The sequence below is a fragment of the Mustela erminea genome, chromosome X (assembly GCF_009829155.1).
Source record: "Mustela erminea isolate mMusErm1 chromosome X, mMusErm1.Pri, whole genome shotgun sequence".
NCBI lineage: Eukaryota > Metazoa > Chordata > Mammalia > Carnivora > Mustelidae > Mustela > Mustela erminea.
In genome coordinates this window covers 15359976-15385374 of record NC_045635.1, presented here as the reverse complement: position 1 = coordinate 15385374, position 25399 = coordinate 15359976, and the positions used below count along the sequence as shown (strand labels likewise).

The 25399-nt window shown below is 42.5% G+C and overlaps 1 protein-coding gene across 7 annotated transcripts in view; it reads left to right on the top strand.

The window, feature by feature from the left end:
• SH3KBP1 (SH3 domain containing kinase binding protein 1) overlaps nucleotides 1-25399 on the top strand; it is a 337564-nt gene that overhangs the window by 213961 nt on the left and 98204 nt on the right. For 6 of the 7 annotated variants that reach the window (XM_032331651.1, XM_032331653.1, XM_032331647.1 and 3 more), the window contains one exon: nucleotides 24931-25006. In XM_032331651.1, coding sequence (XP_032187542.1) covers nucleotides 24931-25006 — 76 coding nt within the window. Of the gene's footprint in view, nucleotides 1-3606; nucleotides 3700-24930; nucleotides 25007-25399 lie in introns of those variants that run through there. The other variant, XM_032331654.1, reaches the window with a different exon arrangement.

The window sequence follows — 25399 nt, the reverse complement described above, 5'->3', positions numbered from 1 at the left end:
CTTTATTGAATGCCTTTTATGGATCTTCATTGGCAGCTCTGCAAATTTCTAGATAATAAATGAGCTCAATCCATTTGTAAAGGAGTTGGCTAGGTGGCATGTCTAGATTCTGTATGAGCATGATACATACGTATTTTTTTTTTACCTGGCAGTATATTTATTTGGGATGAGGTGGGTCTGGTGTAGTTCACTGCAATGGAGTTAACACCTCCTCCCCTGCATCACGCCTTGAATCAGCTGTCACGTACAGGCCTCTCATTTAGTGCTTTGCAGTATGTATGCGTGGGAGAAAAGTGGGCAGGTATAAAAGTCACTGTGATGCAGGGGAAAGGGACTAGCAGAGGTACATCCAAAGCATCAAAGAGAATGCGGGAAGGAGCTACTACCTCTCCTAGAGGTCCCGAATGACGAGATGGGGTATCAGGAGCTCTTCTCAAGCAAAGTGAGATTTAAACAAAGTATTACAAGATAAATGGGCTTTCGCGGTCCTGGCAGCGAGTGCACAGACAAAGAGAGAGCGTGGTTATGCAGAAGGGCTGTGTTTGGCAGGAGTGCAGGGGATGTGGTCCCGGTGGTGGAGGAGGAAGTAAGGGGCTGGAGGGGAGGTGGGCCCTGTTCCCCCAGGGCTCTGCCAGCTGCTTTACACAAGCTGTACTTCTTTTGGGTGACCTGGCCAGTTAGCGGAGGAGTTCCGCTTGGGAGTGGCATGATCAGATCGGCACTTTAGAGATAACTGGGGAAGTGCCCAGCAACGTGAACTGGAGATGGGGAGGAAGTAGCTGGGAGAGTTGCCAGCCCCGGGGCTCCGTGGTTGATGACTAATTGGCCAGGCCCCAGGAACTTCTAGTAGCTCTTGGAAAGGGGCAGATGGGCCCACCTCATGTACACTCTTCGAGCTGGGCCGCTGTAGCCTGGGTTGGCAGCAGAACTGATAGAAGAGCCAAGTTTCCTTTCAAAGAAAACTCTTTTGTTATTATGGGAAGCAAACGGCTAGGTCGGCATTCAGCTGTCTTTGTTGCGAGATAGGCTAAGGATGGAGAGATAATAAATAGGTGAAGTTGGGAAGGCATTGTTAAATTCATTTCTGTAGATATATTCATGAATGTTGTCATGCGTCTCTAACTGACACATACACATTTATTTATGTAGCATGTATGTGCAGCCAGCTTATGTGCCTAATTTGCCTTTTAATAAACTTTAATTTTAGGGACGCCTGGGGGGGCTCAGTCAATTAAGCGTCTGTCTTCAGCTCAGGTCGTGATCCCGGGGTCCTGGGATCGAGCCCCGCATTGGGCTCCCTGCTTCTCCCTCTGCCTGCTGCTCCTCCTGCTTGTGCTCTCTCTCTTGCGCGCTCTCTCTCTGTCTCTCAAATAAATAAACAAGTAAGATCTTTTAAAAAACCTTTTAATTTCAGAATAGTTTTAGATTTGTAGAATAGTTGTAAAGATAATACAGAGAATTCCCACAGAATTTTCAGAGAATTCTGTTCTTAACATCTCCTGTTAATATGGTATATTTGTCACAATTAATGAACCAGTACTAAGACATGATTATTAACCCAGTTCCATCCTTTAGTCAGATTTCCTTAAGTTTTTCTTGATGTCCCTTCTCTGTTCCAGGATCCCATCTAGGACACCCCATTACAGGACATCTCCTCAGGCCCCTCTTCACTCTGACCTTTTCTCAGATTTGCCATGTTTTTGATAATCTTGGCCATTTCAAGAAAATTTTCAGAATGCCCTTAAATTAGCATTTGTCTGACATTTGTCTCATGCTTAGACCAAAGTGGTGGATTTAGGGAGGGAGATCACAGTGGGGACTTGCCATTCTCATCACGTCGTATCGGGGCACATCCTGTCAACGTGACTTCTCACTGTTGTTGACTTTGGTCACCCGACTGAGGTCATGTTTATCAGGTTTCTTCACTGTAGGTTGTTCTGGTTTTTTCCCTTCTCTAGATTCAACTTTTTAAAAAAGATTTTATTTATTTATTTGGGAGAGAGAGAGTCAGAGATAGTGACAGAGATAGCAACAGAGAGCATGAGCAGGGAAGAGAGGGAGAAGCAGGCTCCCCGCTGAGCAAGGGGCCTGCCATGGGGCTGGATCCCAGCACCCTGGGATCACGACCTGAGCTGAAGGCACACGCTTCACCGGCTGAGCCACCCAGGCACCCCTAGATTCAACTCTTCCTAAAGAGTTGAATCACACTGTGTACCTTATACTTGAGTTGGGGGTTCCGCTCTCCTCCTTGAGGGACGAGTATCATCATAGATTAGTGGGAATTCTGTGCCGGCAATTTGTCTATCCTCGCTGTACTAATTAAGTTTTGATAATTAATTTTTGATAAGGTGATTTTTTTATCTGCCCCCTAAATTCCAGATGTTAATTCCCTCCCGCCCGCACCACCTTGCCATTTGCATCCTGCTGACATCTCCCACGTTTGTTTCCTTGTGTGATATATCAACAGACCTATGTCTTATTTACCCAAGCAGATTACATATTTCTTAAGCACTGCGATAGCATCTCATTCAAAACCCCCAGTACCACAGGCAGTTACTAAATATTGAATAAATGGCTTTTAAATTAGTACAATTAAAAAAATTCAAAAATTCCTCATAGGGAAGTGAAACGGGCCCTTGGAGTCTGAGCACATGAGAAGTGTGGTAAGGTGAGGGTACTCTTAACTTGGCACCCTGCCTTGTTGATGTTGCCCTGAGTTTGAGATAGTGGCTACTAGGGTGCTTACTTTGTACCAGCTACTTTATTAAGCACTCAACATATTACCTATTTAATCTTGCAGACAACCCTATAGATTGGTGCTTTTATCCCCATTTTATAGAAAAGGAAACTGAGGTGAATGGAGGTTAAATGAGTTGCTCAAAATCACACCCCTGGGAAGAGGTCCAGCTGGGATTTTTGATCTCAGACACGCTGGCTCTAGAGTTTTGATCTCTTAACCACTGGGCTCTAAATCCATGGAAGTGGTGATTAAAATGGTATCTCATTTGGGGCCAAAACAAGATTGCTAATTAAACATTTTATTCCAGTCTGTGAGGATACTGCCACTGACATGGCTGGCAACAGTTTTGCTGGAGTTTTCCTAGGGTGAATGTTTCTGTAAAGCCACGGCTGTTTTTCCCTTCTTAGGTTTTTTTCTTTTTCTCCTCTTCCTTCTTCTTTTTCTTTTAATGAGTAATTTCTGTGTATTACCACTAATTTCACATCTTTAAAATACGGGTATTTTTTACCATGGACATTTCACATAGAAATGCCCATATTCTAGCTCTCTGTCACTCCCCATCAGATTATCTGCTGAGAGATAGTGGGCTTTTTATTTTCTCTCTGGTGTTTTTAAACAGAAGTGGCCGCTGGGTCCTGCCAAATAAACACTCCTTCAGTGTGTTCCTTGTCTGAATGGTCGCACCTGTGGGTCCCCGGGAGACAGCTACGTTCCTGCAGCGAGGGAGGACTTCTCGCAAAGCCACCCAAGCCTTGAATCGGCCCTGGCTTCCTGAACCGTAAACAAATGCGAGCTTTGTTCTCCCTAGTGCTCATTTGGTCCCAAGTATGACTCAGGGTTAGGCTGGGTCCTTCAGGCTCTGTGCCTTTGGCTGTTGGAAGGAAGTGGGAGGGTCCCAGGGTAGTTCTGGGACCTTTTCAAACTGAAGAAAGGAGGCTGACTGCATGATGGGAGAAGAGGTATTTCTTTCTTTGCTTTTCGAGATGTAGTAAGTCCCCTTAATCTTGCATCTTGTCTGCGCGGGTTTTCTAACAAGGCTTGTAATGGATTTGCCCTGGTGGGTTCCAAGAAGTGTCTGCCGGCCAGGATCCCCCTGGGGCTGGAGTGGGGGGAGCTGTGGATATTGTAAGGAAGAACCTATAGTGCGGAGGAGTCTTTTCTCAAGTCAGATGCTGCACTGGAACTCTGTAGCTGTTTTAATCCCCCCACCCCTTTGGTCAATCCGGCCATTGATTTTTACAGATGTTTTCAATTTCTCTGTGTCTTGGGTTTTCATGTGCTCACACTGCAGAGAGTCATTTAGATGGGCAATTTGCACAAGCAGTAACTGTTACACCATGCCACCGAGAGCTTTAGCAATTACAGATGTTTGTGCAGTAAACAAATCCAGCTTGCTCTTCAGGTTAACTTAGGAGAGAAGAGTGTGTCCTCGCAGAGTGGGCCAGCTGCGGGCATTTCACTCTTGGGAGGCATGGACATTGGGAGTTTTCCTGGTGAGTGGAGAAGCTGTGAGTAGTGACTCCTGGGTGCTGCTGAGCTGGTTTTTTGTTGTTGTTGTTGTTGTTTTTTAATTTATAGAGGTAAAGATGTTTGGCTAATTGTGTAGGACTGAGCATTTATATTCATTTGCTTATATATACACAGTCGAATAAAAACACTCAATTATTTGACTTTTCTAAAAGTTTGCTAGTGATAAGTGGTTTTGTTTCTCTCTGTGACTTGTTCATATTTATCTACCTAAAAGCAGAAGTCTGTCATTTTCCAAACAGAAAATAAAATTCCCTAAATAAAGCACAGGATAAGTAAGGCTTGCAATGCGTCATATGTCTTCCATATTCCTGTCTCTTGTTAAAAAAATCATAAGGGGGAGAGTGGATGATATCTATAAAACATGTCTCTTTGTGCCTTTTTCTATTGGCTTTAACTTGTAATGTCTTCAGAATTACATGAAAAGGAAGGTAACATGACAAAAGGAAACACATTGTTTTAACACATTACTTTAAGAGTAGGAGAACTTCTTGAAAAGTTTTTTAATGGCGTCTGTAGCTTGTCTAGAAGGACGTGAGTGCAGACAGCAGCTGGCTAAAATAAAAAATATACTCATCTGTGATGGATTGAGAGAATTTTCTTGTTGAAAGCTATCTTAAATTTGCTGCTTATTATTATTATTGCCAGATAGCATTGTTCTGAGTTCTGAAAAGTAGACATGACAATTAGATATTTACGTGCAAAATTCAGCTGGTGCCTGAGAAAGGAGTGAAAGTATGTTGATTGTAAAACGTGACCTACAGAAAAGGCTCAGCAATGGTACTTGGCTCCGGAGCCTCTCTGGCTCCCTCAGGCTAGGGCCTGGAGATGACACAGACAGGGAAACCCCTGGGACCCTTAAAAGTTTTGTGACGTCCGAACTACTAATTTGCATTATTGAATGCCTCCCCCAATCCTTTGCTTATTTGCTTCTCAAAATGGAAATAGCCCTGTTACTTCTCTGATTACAGGAGTTCTTTGCAATAATTATTACAATAATAAAAACTCAAAGTTAAAGAATATGAATAAATTGCCCTTAATCCTCTTATCCAGAAACAACCATTTAATATGTATCCTTCCAGACTTTTATCACAACGGTAGTGCCCGTGCAGTATACCCCTGAGGTCATATTAAATGTTACCTGATTTTGGAACTTAACATATAATGGACCCCCCTTTTCTTTCAGACAAGCACACGGTCATCCCTTGTACAGGCGTGCCACCATTTATTGAACCGATCCTCCTGTAATAACTATTTAGGTTGCCTCCACATTTTTAATATTAAAAATGGCATTCTTATATATGCATCACTGTGTCTGCCCTGATTATTTTTTCGGGCTCAATTTTTAAGAGAGGAATTTCCAGGTTAAAGGCTGACCTAATTCTGGCTGGTTTTGTTTGTAATGAAAATAACCTAAGTACATGGTAAAAAAATTCCAACAGAACAGAAGTTAAGACTTTCTTAGTCTCATACACTCAGCTTTAATTCCCAGTGGAAATCCCCATAAAAGCTTTCTTTGTATGCCTATAGAAATGGAGAATGTTTGGGGGTGCTTGGGTGGCTCAGTCGGTTAAGCATCTGCCTTCAGCTCAGGTCATGATCTCAAGGTCCTGGGATCAGGCCCCACATGACACTCTTTGCTCAGTGGGGAGTCTGCTTCTCCCTCACCCTCTGCCTGCTGCTCCCCCTGCTTGTGCTCTCTCTCTCTGTGTGTGTGTCAAATAAATAAATAAAATCTTTTTAAAGAAAGAAATGTAGAATGTTTTTATCACAGTAAAATATACATAAAACCATTTATCCATTATTAAGTGTATAACCAATGGCATTAAATATGTTCATGTTAATGTGTAACCGTCATCACCATCCATCTCCAGAACCCAGAGCTTTTTCGTCTTCTCACAATGAAACAATGTACCCATTACAACACTAACTTCTCATTCTCCCCTCCTCCTAGCAACTACCTTTCAGCTTTCTGTCTCTGTGAATTGGACTCTGCTGGGTAGCTCTTATAAGTGGAGTCATAAGATACTTAACCTTTTGTGCCTGCCTTACTTTACCTAGCATAATGTCTTCGAGGTTCATCTACGTTGTAGCAGGTGTCGGAGTTTCCTTCCTTTTTAAGGCTGAATAATATTCCACTGTATGGCTATATCACAATTTGTTGATCCATTCTTCCACTTATAGACATTTAGGGTGTTTCTGCATTTTGGCTACTGTGAATGAGTACTGGCCTACTGATACATATGTGAGTCCTGGCTCTCAATTCTTTTGGGTATATTCCCAGAAGTAGAGTTACTGGATCATATGTAATTCTATTTTTAATTTTTGTGAAGCTGCCTTACTGTTCTCCACAGCACCTGTGCCATTTTGCATTCCTACCGGCAATGCCTGGGGGTTCCAGTTTCTCCACATCCTTACCAGCACTTGTCATTCTCTGTTTGTGTGTTTTGTAATAGCCACCCTAATGGGTGTGAAGTGGTAGCTCATCGCTGTTGGAATTGGTGTTTAATGTATGTTCATGTTGCCTATCACAAAAAGAAAAAGATACCATTCTTCTCATCGTAGAATAATGAGTTGAGGAAAATGTCCTCTGTCTGAAAAGCCCCGTGAACTAGCATGTCAGATACATAGTCCCAAGAGGTGGCAGATGGCTTGAGGGAAGGACTAGGCCCCCTGTTCCCGAGTCCCTAAAGAAAAGAGGAGCCGGGAACCCAGGTGGTTGCTTGCTTTCTGGGTTTCATGGTGACCAGGACTGCTTCTCTTCACCCCACCCCCCAAAATATTACGGAGAGTGGATTCAAAATAGTTCTTCTGTGAAAAGATGAATTTCTTTTTTGTACTATCATTAATTCAAAATGATAGTACCTCATTTATCCTGCAAAGTAGGGAAAGCCAGTTTTATGATTGACTTTTTCTGTTCTTACCTTCTGTGCTAGGATTCTTTGGGGATAGGAAGTGAAAGTCCTTTCTTTTGCACATTCACCGAATCATTCATTTGATTCAATTGATATTTTTTCAGTGGGGTGGAAAAAAGTATCTACAAGTCTTTCATTGTGGCTCTCTTTTCTTCTTTACTTATATTAATAGCTGTTTCATAATATTTATAATCTTGAAGTTTGTGGATGCTTTGCATTCCTGAAAGTCAAGGTTTTATAAATCTCTGTGTGGCCGTTAAAAAGATCAGGCATATGTGCCTCACTGGTCTTTTTTTGCTGATATTCTCACTACCTGTAAAATGATAGTCTAGACAACTGAATTTCAGTGGGATGGTTTAAGTTGAGTGCTCTATAAAAACGGGAAACTTTATTTTTGTTAAGATTGTATCTATCTATCTATTTATTTATTTATTTGAGAGAGAGCATGCATGCGCTCACCCTCGAGTTGGGGTAGGAGCAGAGTGAAAGGGAGAGGGAGGGGAAAGAACCTCAGGCAGAGTCCATGCTGAGTGCAGAGCCTGATGTGGGGTTCCTCCCACAGCTCCGAAATCACGACCTGCGCCAACACCAAGAGTCGGGCGCTCGACCGACTGAGCCACTCGGGCATCCCCAAACTGGCAACTTTCAAATAAACTGCCCAGCTCACTTTGCACGATGATGCACCTTTTCTTACATTTAGAGAATTTAGATCACGAAGTTTGTTAGTCAGCAACCTGTTTTGTACTTTTCTGTGGCATCAGAGGCCATTTAGAAAGGATGAGATGACAGCCTATTCTCAATGCAGGCTTTTAAAGGTGGCGGCCAGCTCCCACACAGATGTGCGCCCAAAAACCCTCTTGAAGCAAATGCAAGCAGAGGCACAGTAACCCCTACTTATACCTCTGATGGAGCTTTCTCTTTCTTTCCCTCAACCTGGGCTATAAAATGAACAATTGACAAATTAAGAGTGAGCGGGAATTGCCTTAAAAGCTGCTTCTTCATCAAAAGGCCATCGTCAAGCCACTTCATGGATGGCCCCTGACTCAGGAGTGTCACCTCAATTAAACTTACACTTGAACCTTTAGGAATAGAGGAGGCAATGTTTGGACAACTAAAGGCAGGTATTTGGGGTCTCTGTCACTTAGAAGCTGTATTTCTGTTTGCCCGTTTAAGATGAGGAAGTTAGAAGTGGTAAAGATGAATTTACTGCCTCATTTTCTTTTTTCTTCTTTCACTTGCTAAGCATTTTCACCCACCAGCGATTTTAATATGTTTTGCTCCATTTGTTTTGGTAGCATCTGTTCAGTCTGTTCTTTTTATTTTGATTTCGTAGTTGGGTTTTTCATTTTCTCTCTGTACCAGAAGCACTTTTTCCAAGAGTTCTTGAGTACCTTTTCTAGACTATTAAGGAAGTGGATAAGAGAAGTAATGATGTAAAGTATCAAGACGTTTAATCCTGAAGTAGTCCCGACTTGCCCTCCCCAACCCCTACAGTGCTAGCCTTGTGCGGTTGCTGCACCGAGAGAGCTGCCCATGTTATGTGTCCCGTGTGTCTCATTTCAGATAGAGCTCCTTTGCTTCAAACCCTAGTACCCTCCACATTCACACGTTGTTAGAAACTGAGAAAGTCGACTTGCTCGTAATTTAGAATCCTAATTTTTTTCCGTTGACGGGAATACAGCTATTGTTGTTTTTTTATTTGAAAGAGGCTGAAATGTTACAAAGCTGGTAACTCTGTGCCCACACATATAAGTAATGTGCCCGGGCAAGACACGTCACACCATCTCTTTGCAGTATAGAGGTGAGCGGGATGGATGGGTGACCTTATTGTGCTTCCCAGGAAGGGGATAGGATCTGTAACATTTTGGTGTAATTTTTGTGTGCACTGCCCGAGTTCAAACAACTCCAGGTTTTCCCAACTAGAGCCTTCAGTCATAGGTCAGTAGGCAGGAGAGCAAAAAAGTGTCCAAATAAGACATGAAAAGAGGCCTGGACAAAATTAGTGAGGCCAAAAGAGATACAGCCAGGTCAGGAGAGGGATCGCTGTTGCCAAGTGCTAAGAAATGATTTTATGGGGCCATGGAGCAATATGCTTGCATGTAGCCCATCCCTGACTTGAGTCTAGAAAGTCTATATGAAATGAAGATTCTAATGTGGGTTGATCATCTCGTCATGAAACTCAATGACTAGAAAGAGACTGGGGTATCCAGAGAGGCAGTGACTGAAGGCAGTCACTGGAGTGAATGGAAATGGTCAAGAAACTAGAAATTGGGAGCTGTGGTCATCATTGCAAAGAGAGAAGGCTAAATGGAGTTTGGGAGATAAAGAAAAAAAGAAAATAAATAAATGGTGTTTGGGAGGAAGTGAAGAATTACGTGGGATTTGAGGGTTGCTTATTCTCTGGTCCCCCGGTGGCTGAAAAGGGGGAGCCCTCTATAACCTGAGGCATGGTGGTCAGGTTAGGAATAAGGGGGAAGTGGCCAATACTGAGGCCTGATAAAGTCTTCCTCGTTTATGGCAAAGAGGATGTGGAAATCTTTTCCTGAAAGTCCTCATAGAATTGGATAGATAGATAACATCTCTCTGAAATAAATTAAGTGTAGTAACTCGGGAGTTAGGGAATAGGTTAGAAACTCCAGAAGTTCCATGCTTGCTCTTTGTCCTCCTTTGTCACTGTGTTTTGTGAATCTATGTTGTTTTCCCTGCACGGAGCCTGTAGCGGGACTTTGTGGAAGGCACAGAGAGGAACTGCTGCTCTCAGGACCTCAGAAGTGGAAAGCACTGAAAAGAACGTTCTCCATTGTCATAGAAAAGGACAAGAATTTCTCAAGGCCAGAAAATACATCAGCTGGGAGATTTTACTGTGCACATTCTCTGCCCCCTACCTCTGTAAAACAAACAAAACGTACCTTTAAAAAAAATAACATAGAACTATAAAAAGTGCCATTTAAGAAAGCCCATGATTAAAATAGGTGATTTCATGTTTTGTTTTGTTTTGTTTTCCAAATGAGGGTTTTCTTCCTCTCTATTTTGTGTGTGTTACAGAGAAAGGAGAAGAGAATGGGGAAATATTTTAGGACAGGAAAATGAGAACATGCAAAATGAGTAATGGAAGATGTAGCATTCCTTCATTTAGTGAGGATCTAATTTGCCTAAAACTCATCATGCACCCTAGAGAGAATTTTGAGCCTTAAGAGAACTCCTTCTGTACCTGAGATTTGCTACTAAAGAGACTTGTAACTTTGAGTGAGTGAATGAATATGCCTGATCGCCCAGCACAAAGCTGAACTGAACTTTTTCTCCAGCAAACCAGAAATCATTCCACCAAAATATTCCTCTTAAAATTGCATTGAATCAATCAATCCACGCCCTCAACTCAGTTCCCCTTTAAAAAAAAAAAAAAGGCGCAAAATCAAAGTATGTTCACATTAAGTGTAAATGGTTGTCAAATAGCTGAGAAAGGAAAATAACTGTGAAATCTATGTGATTTTAAGATTATGATACACTTAAGTAGTTTTAAAAGCAGGAAGAAAAAAAATGAAACCTCAAAATTGGGGGGGCCTGGTTTTCATCACATTTGTTTTTTTCTCCCATTTGAGAAACTGTAATCATTACTTTGGTTTGTGTTTAGCAAGAGGTTTTTAAAAAATTAAAATAAATAAAAAGGGTTTGTCTTTGTGAAGGACCGGAGAACCACTAGAAAACAGAACAATAAAGCCATGGACCCCATGCAAATAAATTCTACCCTTTCAATCAGTACTTCTTCAAATGCTGGGAAATGAGGAATCTAGAAGTATTGTCTTTGATCATACGTGAAAAAGTTACAAAGTAAACTCACTTTTTTTTTTCAGTTCCTTTCATACATGTGAATAGGAATTCATGGGTTTAATTAGAAGAGCAGGAAATGTATTTTTTTTAACTTTGAAAACATGATACAATACCTTGGTACTTTATTTGACTAAGTAGATGATATAAAATCATTTCCAATTATTGCCTGCCATTTATCACCACCCTTTACTTCAAGTTAATCATCAGCTGACTCATTTTACATCTGATATTCTTAACATCCTTACTAATGACTTGGAAGAGGAAGTATAATGACCCACTAATAAAAGCTCCATGTGATTTCTAGTTAGGAGGTGTCGCATATCAAATCAGACCTTATGGAAATAAGTCAATAATGTGGAGAGGTAGACCATCCTTTCTAGTTAACGTTAGTGTACCTTATTTTCTTAAAATTTTATTTTTTTCTCATTACAAAAGTAGTAGTTGGTTTGTAGAGACACTGGGAAGCAGAAAAAATATAAAAGAAAGTAAAAAGCACTGCACTGTTATTTAATCACCCTGGGGTGAACCCTGTTGACTTTGTGTGTGTGTGTGTGTGTGTGTGTGTTTACTTCCAGCCCTTTTGCCATACATTTTTAACTGGTTGAGATCATACCACACACATAATTTTTTTCACACACACCATCCTGTGCCTCTTTTCCACTTAGCATTATCTAAAATTTTCCATGTCATTACAGACTTAGTGAAACAGCTCTTTTAAAGGCTGTAGAATGTTTAGTTGAAAGGCTTTAGATAACCTTGCGGATCTGGGAGAACTGGAATTTGGTGGTTTCATTGACTCCCATCAACATGATGTTTAAATCTCCCATTTTATAGCGGAAAACACAGCATCTTCTTGAAAACATAAAAAGAAAAAGAACGTAGGAAAGCAGTCTGGGCTTGTGGGCTGTGTAGTGGTAGGCATTCTGCAAAGGTCTGTTGAATTTGATGTACTACCTATAGGACAGGTAGTATAGGGTCTGTAGGGTCTGAACAGAATTCCAGTTGTCCCATCCTTGCTGATAGTGAAAGAAGCCTTCAAGAGCAGCCTTTGGCCAGAGCCCTGGCTGCTTTGAGGTAGGAGACTGGGAATCCCATTTTTTACATCTAATTATCTGTCAGTAATTTTCACTAGTGGCTTTAGATATCTGTACCACATGAGTGTGTGGTCTCATTTGGCCCATGTTTCTTAACTGCCTTGGGAGGAGTATCTGTTTGGCCTAACGATTTAGGATTTCTTCATCCATTATTGAATGGATGCCAAGCTTTGTAAAAGATGGCTCGGAGTGATTTTCTATGGTGGTGTGTTTGCTCCTGAGTATCAAAATTCTCAATAAAAGGCTTTCTGTTCTCTGACAACAGGCCATTTTTCCCAGACACACGCCTTGTTGTTTTTCTATCGTTAACAGTAGATAACAGTTTGGATGCAGCCAGAAGCAGTTGGCATGCGCCTGTATTTGAGGGGCTTCTGGAACAGTCTTCCGGCCACTCACTGTAGGGCGCCACCTTAACTGAAGCTTTATTGACCTGAAAGCTCTGTGGGTTGTCGGCTCTGGCCTTAGTTGTTCCTCCGATTTTCTTTGTTCTGTCTGCTTTTCTTCCCAGGCAATGACTATATGGTGATTGCTGTTGCTTTTCTTCGTTGCTCATTTTTCAGAATTATCGCTTTGCTCCAAGCATGTCTCTGCTATGCGACGGTCTTCTAAAAGTCGCTTCATGCTCTCCATTCCCCAAGCAAAGGAACGGGCCAGTTAACCTGCTGTTTTAAAAAGCTGCTGTAATCGGAACAGTCATTCTTTGTAACTAGACTCATAAAGAGGCATTTATGATGATTGATTTTTTTATTCAGTAAAATTCAATAACAGTGATAATGGCTAAGCACTTTATATACATTTTCCCATTTAATCCTCCTAGAAAATCTATAAGGTACGTAGTATCATTTCCATGTCAGACCAGGAGACAGGGGTATAGAGAGGTTAAGTAACTTGCCCGGGATCCCATAGCGGTAAGACTGTGCTCTTAGGAATCCTACTTAATACAAAGTCGCTCGTCTTGCTAGATGCCATCATGAGAGGTGGGGAAGCTTTATTCATTCCGTTGGTCTGTCCCTAGCATCAAGAAAATGCATTGCACACAGTACTTTCTCCATAGATCTATTTTTGATGAATGAATTTATTGTTGACTAAAGTAAATTATGAATATTTAATGCTTCCAATGTGCAAGACCCACCAAAGAATACAGAGATTACCAAAATACCGCTCTTGCCCCACACCCACTTATATTCTAGTCGGTGAAACAGGCATATACATAAGTAGTCGCAAATCCAAAGCAGAGAGGGTAGTGAGTGCTGTTCAGGAGATTCAGAACATCTGCAGTAGGAACACAGAAGTGGTGAGAGAATCCCAATGGTTGACATGTAGGACGTTTTCATGGAAGGCACAGAATTTATGTTCACCCCTTCTTGTCGAATATGGCATAGTAACTGGTAACTAGAGTGCCCTGAGATTAATTTGACCTCTCTTTGAGGATTTCCATCCTTGAGGCATCTCAGGGTCTTCTTTCTAAGTATTTCGCTCTCTATCTAGAAGATGTAACCAATGTGTACTTGACCTCTGTGTATATTTAGGAAGTTCCTGTTTTGAGTAAGTATGTGTCATGAACTTGTTCTTTCCAATGAACTAAAACATAAAGATGATATTGAGTCTTTAAGATTTGATGCAATCTTCTCTTCCCTTCTTTAAAATCAGGGAGACCAGATGATTAAAAAAAAAAACAAAAAAGAGTAAGTGTTATTCTTTGGGAATCTGTGGAGCAGGCAGTGAAAGTGAAGAATGAGTCCTTTGGCATTAAAGCCTGAGCTCTATAGCAGTAGCTGGATTGAGAGACTGTCTTTCTGGAAGCAGTAGGTTATCTTTCATAGAAGTGGAACGAGTGTTTCCTGTAGGACTGAACTGAGCTTCTGGACAAAGATGGGTTTGTTCTCCAACTCACCTCATTTGATGCTGTCTGCACCCCTGATTATTTTGTGGTTGAATATTAAGCAGCTGGATAACAGAGGCTCATGAGCAGTTTCTTGCCATTCTAGTCAACATTCATACGTAGGGAGAGGCTTGTAGGGAAAGAGGAATATACTCTAAGCCTCTTGACAACGTGCTGAAGTATACATCACATAAAATTTACCATTTTAATCATTCTTTTTAAAAAAAAAAAAAAAGATTGTATTTATTTATTTATTTGTCAGAGATTGAGAGCGAGAGAGACAGGGAGAGCACAAGGTAGCAGAGGGGCAGGCAGGTGCGGAGGGAAAAGCAGGCTCCCAATGAGCAAGGAGCTTGATGTGGGACTCAATCCCAGGATGCTGGGATCATGACCTGAGCCGAAGGCAGTGGCCCAACCAACTGAGCCACGCAGGCATCCCTCATTTTAATCATTCTTAAGTGCATACTTCTGTGACATTCAGGACATTGACATTGTTGTGTAGCCATCCCCACCATCCATCTTCAGAAATCCCATCATCTTGCCAAACCAGAACGCTGTACCCCTTAAACACTGAACTCCCCTTTCCCCCTGCCCACAGCCCCTGGCAACCACCCTTCCACTTTCTGTCTCTATGAATCTGACTACTCCTGGTACCTCATGTGAGTGGAACCATACAGTATTTGTCCTTCCGTGACTGGCTTTTTTCACTTGCTGTGATGTTTTCCCGGTTCATTCATGTTGTTCCCTGTGTCAGGATTTCCTTTTTCTTTAAGGCTGAATATATTTCAGTGTGTGCCCTAGCCTAGTAAATAGCAGTTTTTCTTGAAAACAAAACAATAAAACATCGTTGTAAATATTACCTCCTCTCTGATTAAAACTGTTTCATTTCCTTTCCTTACTCTGAAAGACATAAAAGGTTCTCTGGAAATTTCTTTCTTTCTAAGATTTTATTTATTTCTTCGAGAGAGAGAGCAGGGAAAGGAGCAGAGGGAGAAGGAGAAGCAGACTCCACGCTGAACACAGAACCCAACATGGGGCTCAATCCCAGGGCCATGAGATCATGACTTAAGGGGAAACCAAGAGCCTGTTGCCTAACTTCCTGAGCCACCTAGGTGCTTCTTCTCTGGAAATTTCTTTTGGGCAAAGAAATTTCCCATTTTTGATTCTAGCTTAAAACATTTTCGGAGACATACTTGACTAAACTGTTTAGTTTAAATTTGTCAGATTAGAAAGATACTTTTTCATATGTGTCATGAGCTTATGTGTCTGGGTTTTTTTAAAATTTAATTTTATTTTTTCAGTGTTCCAAAATTCATTGTTTATGCACCACACCCAGTGATCCGTGCAATACGTGCCCGCCTTAATACCCACCACCAGGCTCACCCAACCCCCTATGCCCCTCCCCTTCAAAACCCTCAGTTTATGTTTCTGTTTTTTAAAAATTCCTTTAGTTTTCAAGTGATGGATTTGTGTTTTAACAGTAAGCTAACTGTTCATGACCATCACAGGCCTACTATTTTTCTCCAACACATCACCACACCAGCCTTGGAACACTGAGAACACATTCACTATGATTCTTTTCATTAGGATAGATTCTTGAAAATGCTTCCCTGAACCCCTGCGTCAGGCTGTTTAGCCTCTTCTAATGAGGATCTGAACTTCATGTTGCTCTCAGCACATCACTGGCACCCAGGACCTCTGTAGAATGCGTATATGTAGACTCAAGAATGTAACGGAGTTTGGGTTTTGTCCCTGTATATTCAAAACAGTTCATGATCACTGATTTTTCCCTGTGGAGCCTGTGAAGTATGGAGAGGTCTAAATATTTCTCGAACCTCTCTTTTGCATTCTTAGTTTCACTGTCTCGGCTGGATCATGGTGTCAACCTCCTATTTATTAGCTCTTTGACTTTGGCATGTCTTTACTTTCTTCTGCGTTCCCCTGATGCCGCCGGACCACCGGTCTTAAAGTTGCATATTTGATCATGCCACACCTCTGCTTACTAACAGTTGCCTTGAAGATAATGCATGAATTTAACATTGGCCCCAACTTACCTTTCTGGCCTCCTACCCAAGTAGCTCTCCCTTCCTTCACCCATGACCGCACCCCCTTCCCCACACACATTCTTACCTTCGCTCCTGCTTCTCTTCAGCTCGAATACCCCTTCCATCATTCTCTGCCTGGCAAGCTTCTGCTCACTTTTCAGAATTTGTCTCAAGCTTCGTCAATCCAGTGAGACTGATTTCCAGTTGTGGAACTATTAATGGCTCCTGTTTTCTAGACACTTTTATTGTAGTGTTTATCCCTTTGTATTATGATGCTCTGTTAGAGTCCATCTCTGCTGCTCAATTTTGAACTTAGTAAAGATCCAGGCCTCTGTCCGTCTCATCTTTGTTAACTCAGCCTCCAGCAATCATGGCTGATGGCAGTCCCAGAAAAGAATGCTGAATGAATGATTAAATGGAAGGAAGGAGCGAGTGGAGAGCAGGAGCAGGGTCAAGGGAGGGAGAGGGGCAGGCCAACCTTCACTTTTGAGGTATAAAGGAAAGCTAACAAGTGTGGTTTTGCTCTCAAGTATGTCATAAAAATGTCATGATCCATTGTGGGCTGCATGTCTGTAGAAACATTACTGAAACCTCATTTGTTTAGCAATCTGGACTTCACTTGAACCTTAAAAGTGAGATGGAATTCAAAGACACTGGGGAAGGAGGTGCCATCCCAGGTCAGGGAAATGACCTAGACTAGGTTGTGATTGAATAAATAAAAATATTTTAAATCCGGATAGCATCTTTCTATGTTAATTGGATTCATAGAGCTCCTTTTTAGGGAAATTCGGACTTGGAAAAGTACAGCAAGTTTCCTGTTAAAGCTCTGGATGAACAAAACTCAAACCAGCCCATGGCATTCACTCCTGCCTTACCATACTTCTCTCTCCCTTACCCATACTCTTTTTAAATTCTCCAGATGCATCTAAAAAGAGAGCTTTGTTAATCAAAAGATAAAACTAATCCTCTAGGAGAAGGAAGGTTTACGTTTTCCTTTTATTTGTCATAACAGAAGAAAATAGTCTTTTAGAGTATAATGGCGAATTGTATTTTGTCTAAGTGGTACATGAAATGGAAATTTACTTTGGCTTATTCATCCTCTGTGAATAAGATGATCCTACAGCAAAATAGCATGCAGGCTTCTCTCTTGGGAACAGTGGGGGTAAAATATAAATAGTATCTTCATATACTGTCAGATGTTTGGAGAGCTGCCTTCTATGATTTTAATGTTGTCTTGAATGTACATTCTCTACCTCATTGAGCCCTTAAGTCGGCTTTGATTCGTTCTTCAACATTGTGTTTCCCCAGCATGAGGAGAAGCCCCTGCTAAACCTTACTGTGTTTTGACAAAGAGAAAATCCTACCCTACCTTTGAATGTTTTCTAGGGCCCTTTCCAGTTTTTTTAGGGCATGGTCTCTAGAGCTCTTCAGAATGCAAACAAATGACCCAACAGATCAAATCCTGGCAGAAGATAAAGTTCATGATAAATGATAGAATTGGCTGAAATTCACAGCCATATCTTTCTACTGATACACACAAATGCACATGTATGTCTCAGGGAGAGAGAGATATACTAATATAAAAACAGACTTCTTATGTACACGTTCAGTAGAATGACAGATACTGAAGTTTTTATTGGATGGATTGAAAGAGTAAGCCCCAGGAGGCCTAATGGAAGCATTTAAGTCGGGCTTTGGTGTTTTATATCCAGAGAAAGTTTGCTATTAGTCTTTTTTTTAAGATTTTTTATTTATTTGACAGACAGAGATCACAAGTAGGCAGAGAAGCAGGCAGAGAGAGAGGGGGAAGCAGGCTCCCCACTGAGCAGAGAGCCCAATGTGGGGCTCAATCCCAGGACTCTGGGATCATGACCTGAGCTGAAGGTAGAGGCTTTAACCTACTGAGCCGCCCAGGCGCTCCAGTTTGCTATTAGTCTTAAGAGCACAAGGGAAAGACACCAGCCCTTGAGAGATATGGCAAGTCACAGCAATTGGAAGTAAATTTCTTCAGGGCTTTGGAAATTTTTTATAAGCAGCCATTAAGTAGCAGTATATATCCTGAGTGGGTTTTTTAATCTGAGTTCTTTGAAGTAGATATAGTAAGGGGTGGTGGTGGAGGTAGACTCAAAGTTGAGTCTCATGTGAGGTCAGAGGAAGTCGCCTGAATTGGGGAAAAGGATCCTTGTCTGGAAAATTAGTGAAACAGTCCCTGTGCTAGTAACAAGGCTCTAGGCAGGGGTCAAAGGGGAAGGGGTAAATCTGAAAACAGGGCCTTGGGGGTGCATTTGATGTGAGAAGATACAGTAAGAGGGTCATCAAGGATGGGTTCCAAGTTGTGAGTCTAGGAAACAAAGAGGATGAGCCCCGAGGGTTTACGAAGTAGAGGTAGTGATGTTTATCCAGCTTTTCCATACACTCTTCATTCTTGTGATGTGTGTTTGGGTAGCACAAGGAGTATCTGTTAAGTTTGGAAAACACTTAAGTAATGTTAACGATAGAGTTAGCAGTAACTACAGGACTTCTCAGAGACTTTAATATGCTGTTATGCAAGGATTAGACCAAGTGTTCTATGTTTTCCATATTTACCAGAGTGTGGGATTAGGTGAATCGGAAGTCGGTTCGTTGGTGGAACATTTTGGGAACATACTTTGGAAAATTATTTCAGAATGAGAGGACGGTGTGTGTGTTCTAATACCCGAATGATAATGAACCCTGCACATGATGGTCTTGAGGGAATCTGAGGGAACAGGCTAGGATGAATACTTGGAAATCACAGGCAGAGAGCTGTCTACCAGAAACACGGCTGAGATTGGATTCTTCTTTATGGTAGTGACCAATAATTAATAGGAGCTCAGGGGCGTGTGCATGGGTACAAGGGAGTAAGGCAGGGGCAATAGAGGTCTAGGAAGATAACCTGGAAAATATGCTGTCACTTGAAACTGTGCTGGAAAGATCTGGTATGTGGCAGTGACAAACTGGGGGGCTCCAAGAGGGCCTCCTGTTTTGTCAAGAAGGATGTCTCCCCTATTCCATCAGTTGTGTTGTGGGGGGGTTGCTAGTGCTAGGGCAGAGGGTGAGACCATGGTGTCCCCAAGCTCCCTGTTCCATTCAGCATTTACCCTTCATATCCTTTGTGGAGATAAGAGAATAAATAATATCCAGGTCCTGCTCTCAAGGAGACCACGATTTCTGAACAGAAGGAGGGAGAAAAGCAGTTAAACTTCTAAGAGTAATACAGTTAAATGCTTCTAGAGCATCTGTGATTCTGACAAGGTCTTCAACCACGATTGGGCAGAGGTTTAACGTAACTCGAATTGTTGCTAACTTTTCAAGACAACCGGGGAAATAAACACTATATGAACGAACTGTAAGTCGTAAGCCCAATCTTATAATCAGAAGATTGCTTTAAAAATTGTTTTTCTTATAGCAAGGTTTAAAAATGGACTGAAGCTTGCCCCTTTGGAGGTGTCAGAATTGACATAGTGGTATATGAATTGTTTTAAAGGTGACCTCTGTCCCTCGAATGGAGCTACAGATATATTTTTTCTTTGACTGGACCATGCATTTTATCTTTAGAATTTTGAGTCGTATTTTACTCTGCTGTATGTCCTGTTGATATCAAATAGTTGAAGCCGAGCCAACCAAAGGCGGGCAAATTGACAGTTGCTAATGTAAATTTCCCAGCGAGTAGAAAAAGCTTCCATTAGAAGCTCACAGGCGCCCATTGTAAGGATGCTCCTTTGTGCTTTTCTCTTCTGGCTCTGACACGAGCTGGCCCCCTGGGCTTCGGCTCTGCTCCTACCGCTCCCGGCTGAGCACCAAGAAGACTTTTCATAATACTGTCAGTTATAGGTGCTCATGAAAGGAGTGTGTAAAAAGAAATTAAAATTTTACAGTGCGTTTTAATAGTTCGTGTTTATTTCTGAGTTACAATGGTAAATGAAAGCTAAAAGGGTGTGGATATGGTTATATATACATACTGTTTTGTCTTTTCTCCCGTTACTATGTCCTGTAGCCTGTATCTCTCTGTATCCTATGCATGACGAACGTTTGGGTTAACCACGCCCAGTGGCTGGACGCTCCTCAGCACAGCAGTCCGGAAAACCCAATGAATTGCTGTTTCAGTGTTTGCAGTGATATGCGGCATCTCCTGCCTTTTTGTCTGCTTCCCTGCCTTGCACTGAACAGGCACTTCATGAATCTGCACTGAGCAGAAAGGGAAGGAATGCTGTTAGACATGAGTACAGCGACAGGAATGCCTAGAAAGAGCCATCCTTTAGCTTATATTTTACCAGCTGTTTGAAAAGTCGTCTCTTGTGTTTGGCTTTCTGTGAGGACTTGAGTAATGTCTACGTATAGCTTCTCAGAAGATCACCCTCTTCTAGAATGGGTATCCGAAAGCCTGGTCTGCCAACAGAGAGGCTTCCCTGACTGCTAGAACGTAGGGAGCACTCTTTCTCTCTTCCCCCATCCACTGAACCTGGTTGCCTTTGTGATTAAGAGTTATGTGTGGTATTCTTGGAGAGGAGACTTTCAGAGATGGGACTTAAACTCTCTTTAACATTGTCCTCTAATTAGAAAATGTTATACACTCAAGGAGTTTGCATCTGAATTAGAATGAAGTCACAGGAGTGACTTGATCTGAGCAGGACCCCGGTCTCACGCTCCAGCAGTCACAAAGAGAAACAGATAAATTAGTCATTAGGGAACTGGATTCCACTGGGCTCAAATCCAGGGATTGTCTTTCCTACAAGCACTAGTTTCTTCATTTTGGCACAGAAAAGGCAAAAAAAAAATTACTTGCTCCAGTAACTGAAATCATATGGGGGTTATCCTTCCTGATGCTGTATAACCAGATCTTGTAAAGCTGGGAGTAGGTATGATGCTCCTACGGGACCCAAAACCCCCAGAAACTTTATTTAGTACTTTTGTCAAGAAAGCCAATAGGAGAGAGACTTCTGGTCTTAAATCTTTAAAGGAATGAGTTTTTGGAAGTATTTGTTTTTAAAAGTCATTTTTAAATGGAGATTAGGGTGTGGTAGGAGAGACAGAACTTGAGGGCAGCTTGGTGATGACTGTATGTTGCAGTAGATGATTAGCAATTGTAGGTCACTAGCAGTGGCAATCAGTCATTGTCTGTTTGTAGAGCTTTCACCTCTCTGCAGCCATCCATATATATGTCTACTCCCAGACCCAGCAGCAGCTTCAGAGTTGGGGGACAAGCAGAGCACAAGAGCGTAGATGTGGGTACTAAGAAGTCTTTAGGACACAGCACAGGGAAGAAAAAATGCTGGGCTGAGCTGTGGAGTGGAGCTGCCGAGGGTTCCTTCACAAGGCAGATGGTAAAATGGGCCTGTTGCCCAACTCTTAGGAGTGAAAGAGCTGTGTCCTGAGCAGAGTCAGCACAGCTCCCCAGTGCTTGGCCAGTCCATGTCCTGGATAAGCCATCTTCTCAGGAGGGCAAGAACTGGGAACTCTGCTGAGGAAGCAAGGAGTAGAGATCCCGTATCTTCTTCCACAGCTGCCGGAAGCCTAACATTCTTCTTCACTGCCTACAGGGTGGATGCGAGATGTTTGGATGGGATTCCCTCATTTTTCTGTCCGCTTGGGTCCGGCTTTCAATTGTATATGACCTCTGTGTGTGCTGGAGCTAGGCATTGCCCTTTGCAAGTTGGGGTTCGGTTCACTTTTAGCTCAGTGGACCCAAAATGTTTTCAGAGGTGTAGGGGAAGCTGAAAGCCTAGTGGAAAAGCAGTGTTTCATTGCCCCTTGTCTTTGTTCTTGTATTTAGAGGAAGGGCAGGAGACAGGGGTTCTCGAATGGGGTGTTTAGAAAGGTGTGGGACGTTTGGTGCGGATGCATTGATCAGGACCACTGCAGGCGATCAGTGGGCAGCACGCAGGTGGCCAAGTGTCCTTTAGTGTGTGAGACAGTCTCCTACAATGAAGAGATGTCACACCTAGCATGCCCGTAGAGAGACACACTCTGAGGGAGCCGCAGGATTTGGCTGTCCCTGAAGGTTAGTATGGTCGTGCAGATCTGCCCACTTGGCCTTCAGGGTAGTCTGAGGCTAGGAACCGTCTTCCATTGTTGATACAAAACCATCTTTCCATCCCTTGATCCATCTGTCCCTTCACCCATCCATCCTCTCAGGGCTTCTTTGGTGAAGGACCCCATAGCCACATGGGCTCCCCATTCTTTCCCCTCAGTGATATAGTCCCACTGTCAGCCGCACTAAACTCTCGTTCCTTTCTGAGCTGACTGATTTAGTATTGTTATGCCAACTGAGAGCAGAGAAGGTAGAAGGCATCAAAGCCTACTGTAAGGAGAGTGAGAAGAGGAAGAAGAGTGAAAAAGATGGTTTATGACTTATCTGATCATGAGAATAGGCACTGCATTGTTCACCCAAGAAAGGTATTTGGTCAGTGCTGATGGAATCCCACGCACATCTAGGTCAGTGCTTCTCAGTCTTGAGCATCCCCTGGAGGGTGTGTTCAGACAGACTGCCAGGCACCATCCCCAGAGTTTCTGATTGAGAAAGTCTAGGGTGGGGCCCGGGAATTTGCTTTACTAGCAAGTTCCCAGTGATACCAGTGCCGCCCGCCTGGGAGCCATCCTTCGGTAGGCCTGGAGAAGAGAGAAACAGCTGAACGATTCCCATCTCTGGGACACCTCGGGGACCAGGCTGAGTGGGGAGGAACTTGCCTTACTCTTGACCTTCAATCATGGCCCAAGAAGAAGAAAGGAAGAGTTAATTTAAGTCTAGCACCCCTGGCAGACACGCCCATTACCAGCCTCACTGTCACCTGATGCTGTGAGCCACATGGAAGCCAGTGTGCTGTATTTTCTGAAATAGTGAGAAAAAGAAGAGAGTAAGCTCTGCATTCACGTGTCTTTCCGTGACAGAAGTATAGAAGTAAGTGCACTTAACTGGTGGCTTTTTCTTGATGTCTCTTAGCTTGCACTGTCCTGGAAAGCAGGGCATCAGAGACCATAGGCAGTGCTTCCCTTTGTTACTAAATAAGGGGAAGTTATAAGAACACACAATCTGTGAAGGTTTCCCTAAAGGAAAGCATCTGGTTTAAAGCCCAAACCATTAGAAGCCTCCTTTTTACCCAGAAAGGAACCCCGAGTCAGGATTGAGCAGTATTTTCCTGACTTCCTCTCCCCACTGTCAGTAATCACTCAAGGATTAACAGTTTTGCTTTTCTTCTTCCGAATGAGTTAATGACAGTGATGCTTTGTTCTGGTGGGGCCACAGGGGAGGAACGGGAGATGGGGGGGGGGCAGTGTTGGAAATGTGGACAGGAATGTGAATGACACTTTTGACAATGTCTCCTTTTACCTTCACTTCCTGATTTTTCAAGATAATTTCTTAGGATGGTTTTTCATCAAGTTTGACCTTACGGCCAAATAACAACACACTTTTTTCCTCCTTGATGCTTCCTTGGAATCACAACATATTATTAATCTGAGTACTTCGCAGCAGTTGAGGGTGGCATGGTATTTTGGATTTCATTTTTTATCCCATTTAGAAGGCCCTGTGGCACTAAATAAAAATGTCACTGTGTAAAATGTAAAAGCTTTCTGTCACAAATGTTTTTAAAAATTCATGAAGGGTTGAGGATTTGATTTATCTTATCCTCTTTCTGTGATTTATTCATATTTAATGTTGGTTTCAACATTTGAGGCATGAAGAACTTTTTCAAATTAAAAACAGTGGTGAGTTAGTTTTATTTGAAGCCACAATCCACCAGGCTGGTTTTTGAATTCTGTAGTTCGTTCCTCTTCGTGTGTTCCAGGGGAGGATATGTTTGGTTTTCCCAGTGGCTGGAATTCTCACTAGGGAAAGCGTTCATTGCTGGGGGGGTTGATTCCCCCAGCTCCTTCGTTTTGACAGCTGTTTTCCTGGTATCCATAGACCATCTCCTCGGGCATCACGCACCAGCACGCAAACGTGGTGGCAAAAGAAAAGAGCGGGCAGAGACCTCACCTTTGGACCCATCATTTTATTGGCTGTCTGGTTTTTTGTTTTTGATATTTTGAGTCGCTGAGTCGCCTGTGTTTTCAGGAACATCTTTAGTCAGAGACAATATTAGTCTTTTACGTGGATGGTTTATAAATAATCAGTGGTAATAGAGTTAGCTTTGAATGAAGGAAAGAAAATAAACTCCAAACAAATTTATCCTTTTTTTTTTTTTTGGACTAGTAAATAAACACCTAAGGTCTGTGACACTGGTTGCTCTCAAAGCCCTGGAGGGTTAAAAGGCTAGTGGGAAGAAGGCCTCCAGGCCTCTGTGTTCTGTCTTCAGGGCAGACAGAGCTGTCATCGGGGACGTGGGGGTATTTACTCCTACCCTGCAAGGCAAGCTAGCTTTTCGGTGGCTGGGAGATGCGGTAAGACCCGGCTTCTCTGGACCCTCTGGCCTCTGCCCAACCTTCCACTTGCCCGTCCACCTGACCTTCCGGCTCTCCCTCCCTTTATCCTTTCCTTCTTTGGCCTTTTTATTCTTGCCCTCTTCCTCCCATTCTTCTACTCTACAGACCCTTGTGGTGCCTCCTCTGGGCCCGGGGCTGTGCCTCCACAGCCTCTCGTAGCCTGAGGGGAAATGTGCCTGTCTAGTCTGCTGAAAATAATCAACCTTTTAATAAGGACATCAAGGAAGAATGGGAATAAAAGGTACTGAGCGCCTCCAAGGATAAAGCCTTTGCTCCCTGGTTCGCCCACTTGTTTGTCAACGAGGGTCCGGCCTGGCGGAGAACCGCAGCCACTAGACAGAGCAGTGAAAACTTAAGTGTGTGGTTTTTCGAAGCATTTCTTCATCATGAACTTGATTTTATTTCTTTGCTTAATGGAGAGAATCATCTCGTTAAGTAAACTGCTCTCTTTCCTCCTCAGACTATTGGAAAGAAGTTACCTCCAGCTGCTGCAACTCCGGACCCGACAAAACCAGAAATGGACAGCAGGACAAAGAGTGAGTTTCCTTGTTTCTCCATTTTACGCTTGGAAGCAGTTAAGTGTTTTCTTGTCATTGAAATGCCTTTGAAAAATCCTCACATAATCTGAATAGCTAGTTCACTTTTTTTTAATTTTAAATTTCAGGGTAATTAACATGCAGTGTTGTATTAGTTTCGGGTGAACAATATAATGATTCCGCAGTTCTATACCTTTCTCGGGGTTCATCATAATTAGTGTACTCTTTAATCCCCTTCACCTTAATGGCTTTCTTAAAAGCATCAGAAAAAATACCCCAGATGTATTTCACAAGGTCCTGCTAGTGGGTGGGCACAGGGTAGGTTAAAGAACTCCTGGGGGTTTTCTCCTTTCTGGAATGTGGTTCTTTCCTATATATACTCAAGCACTTTGC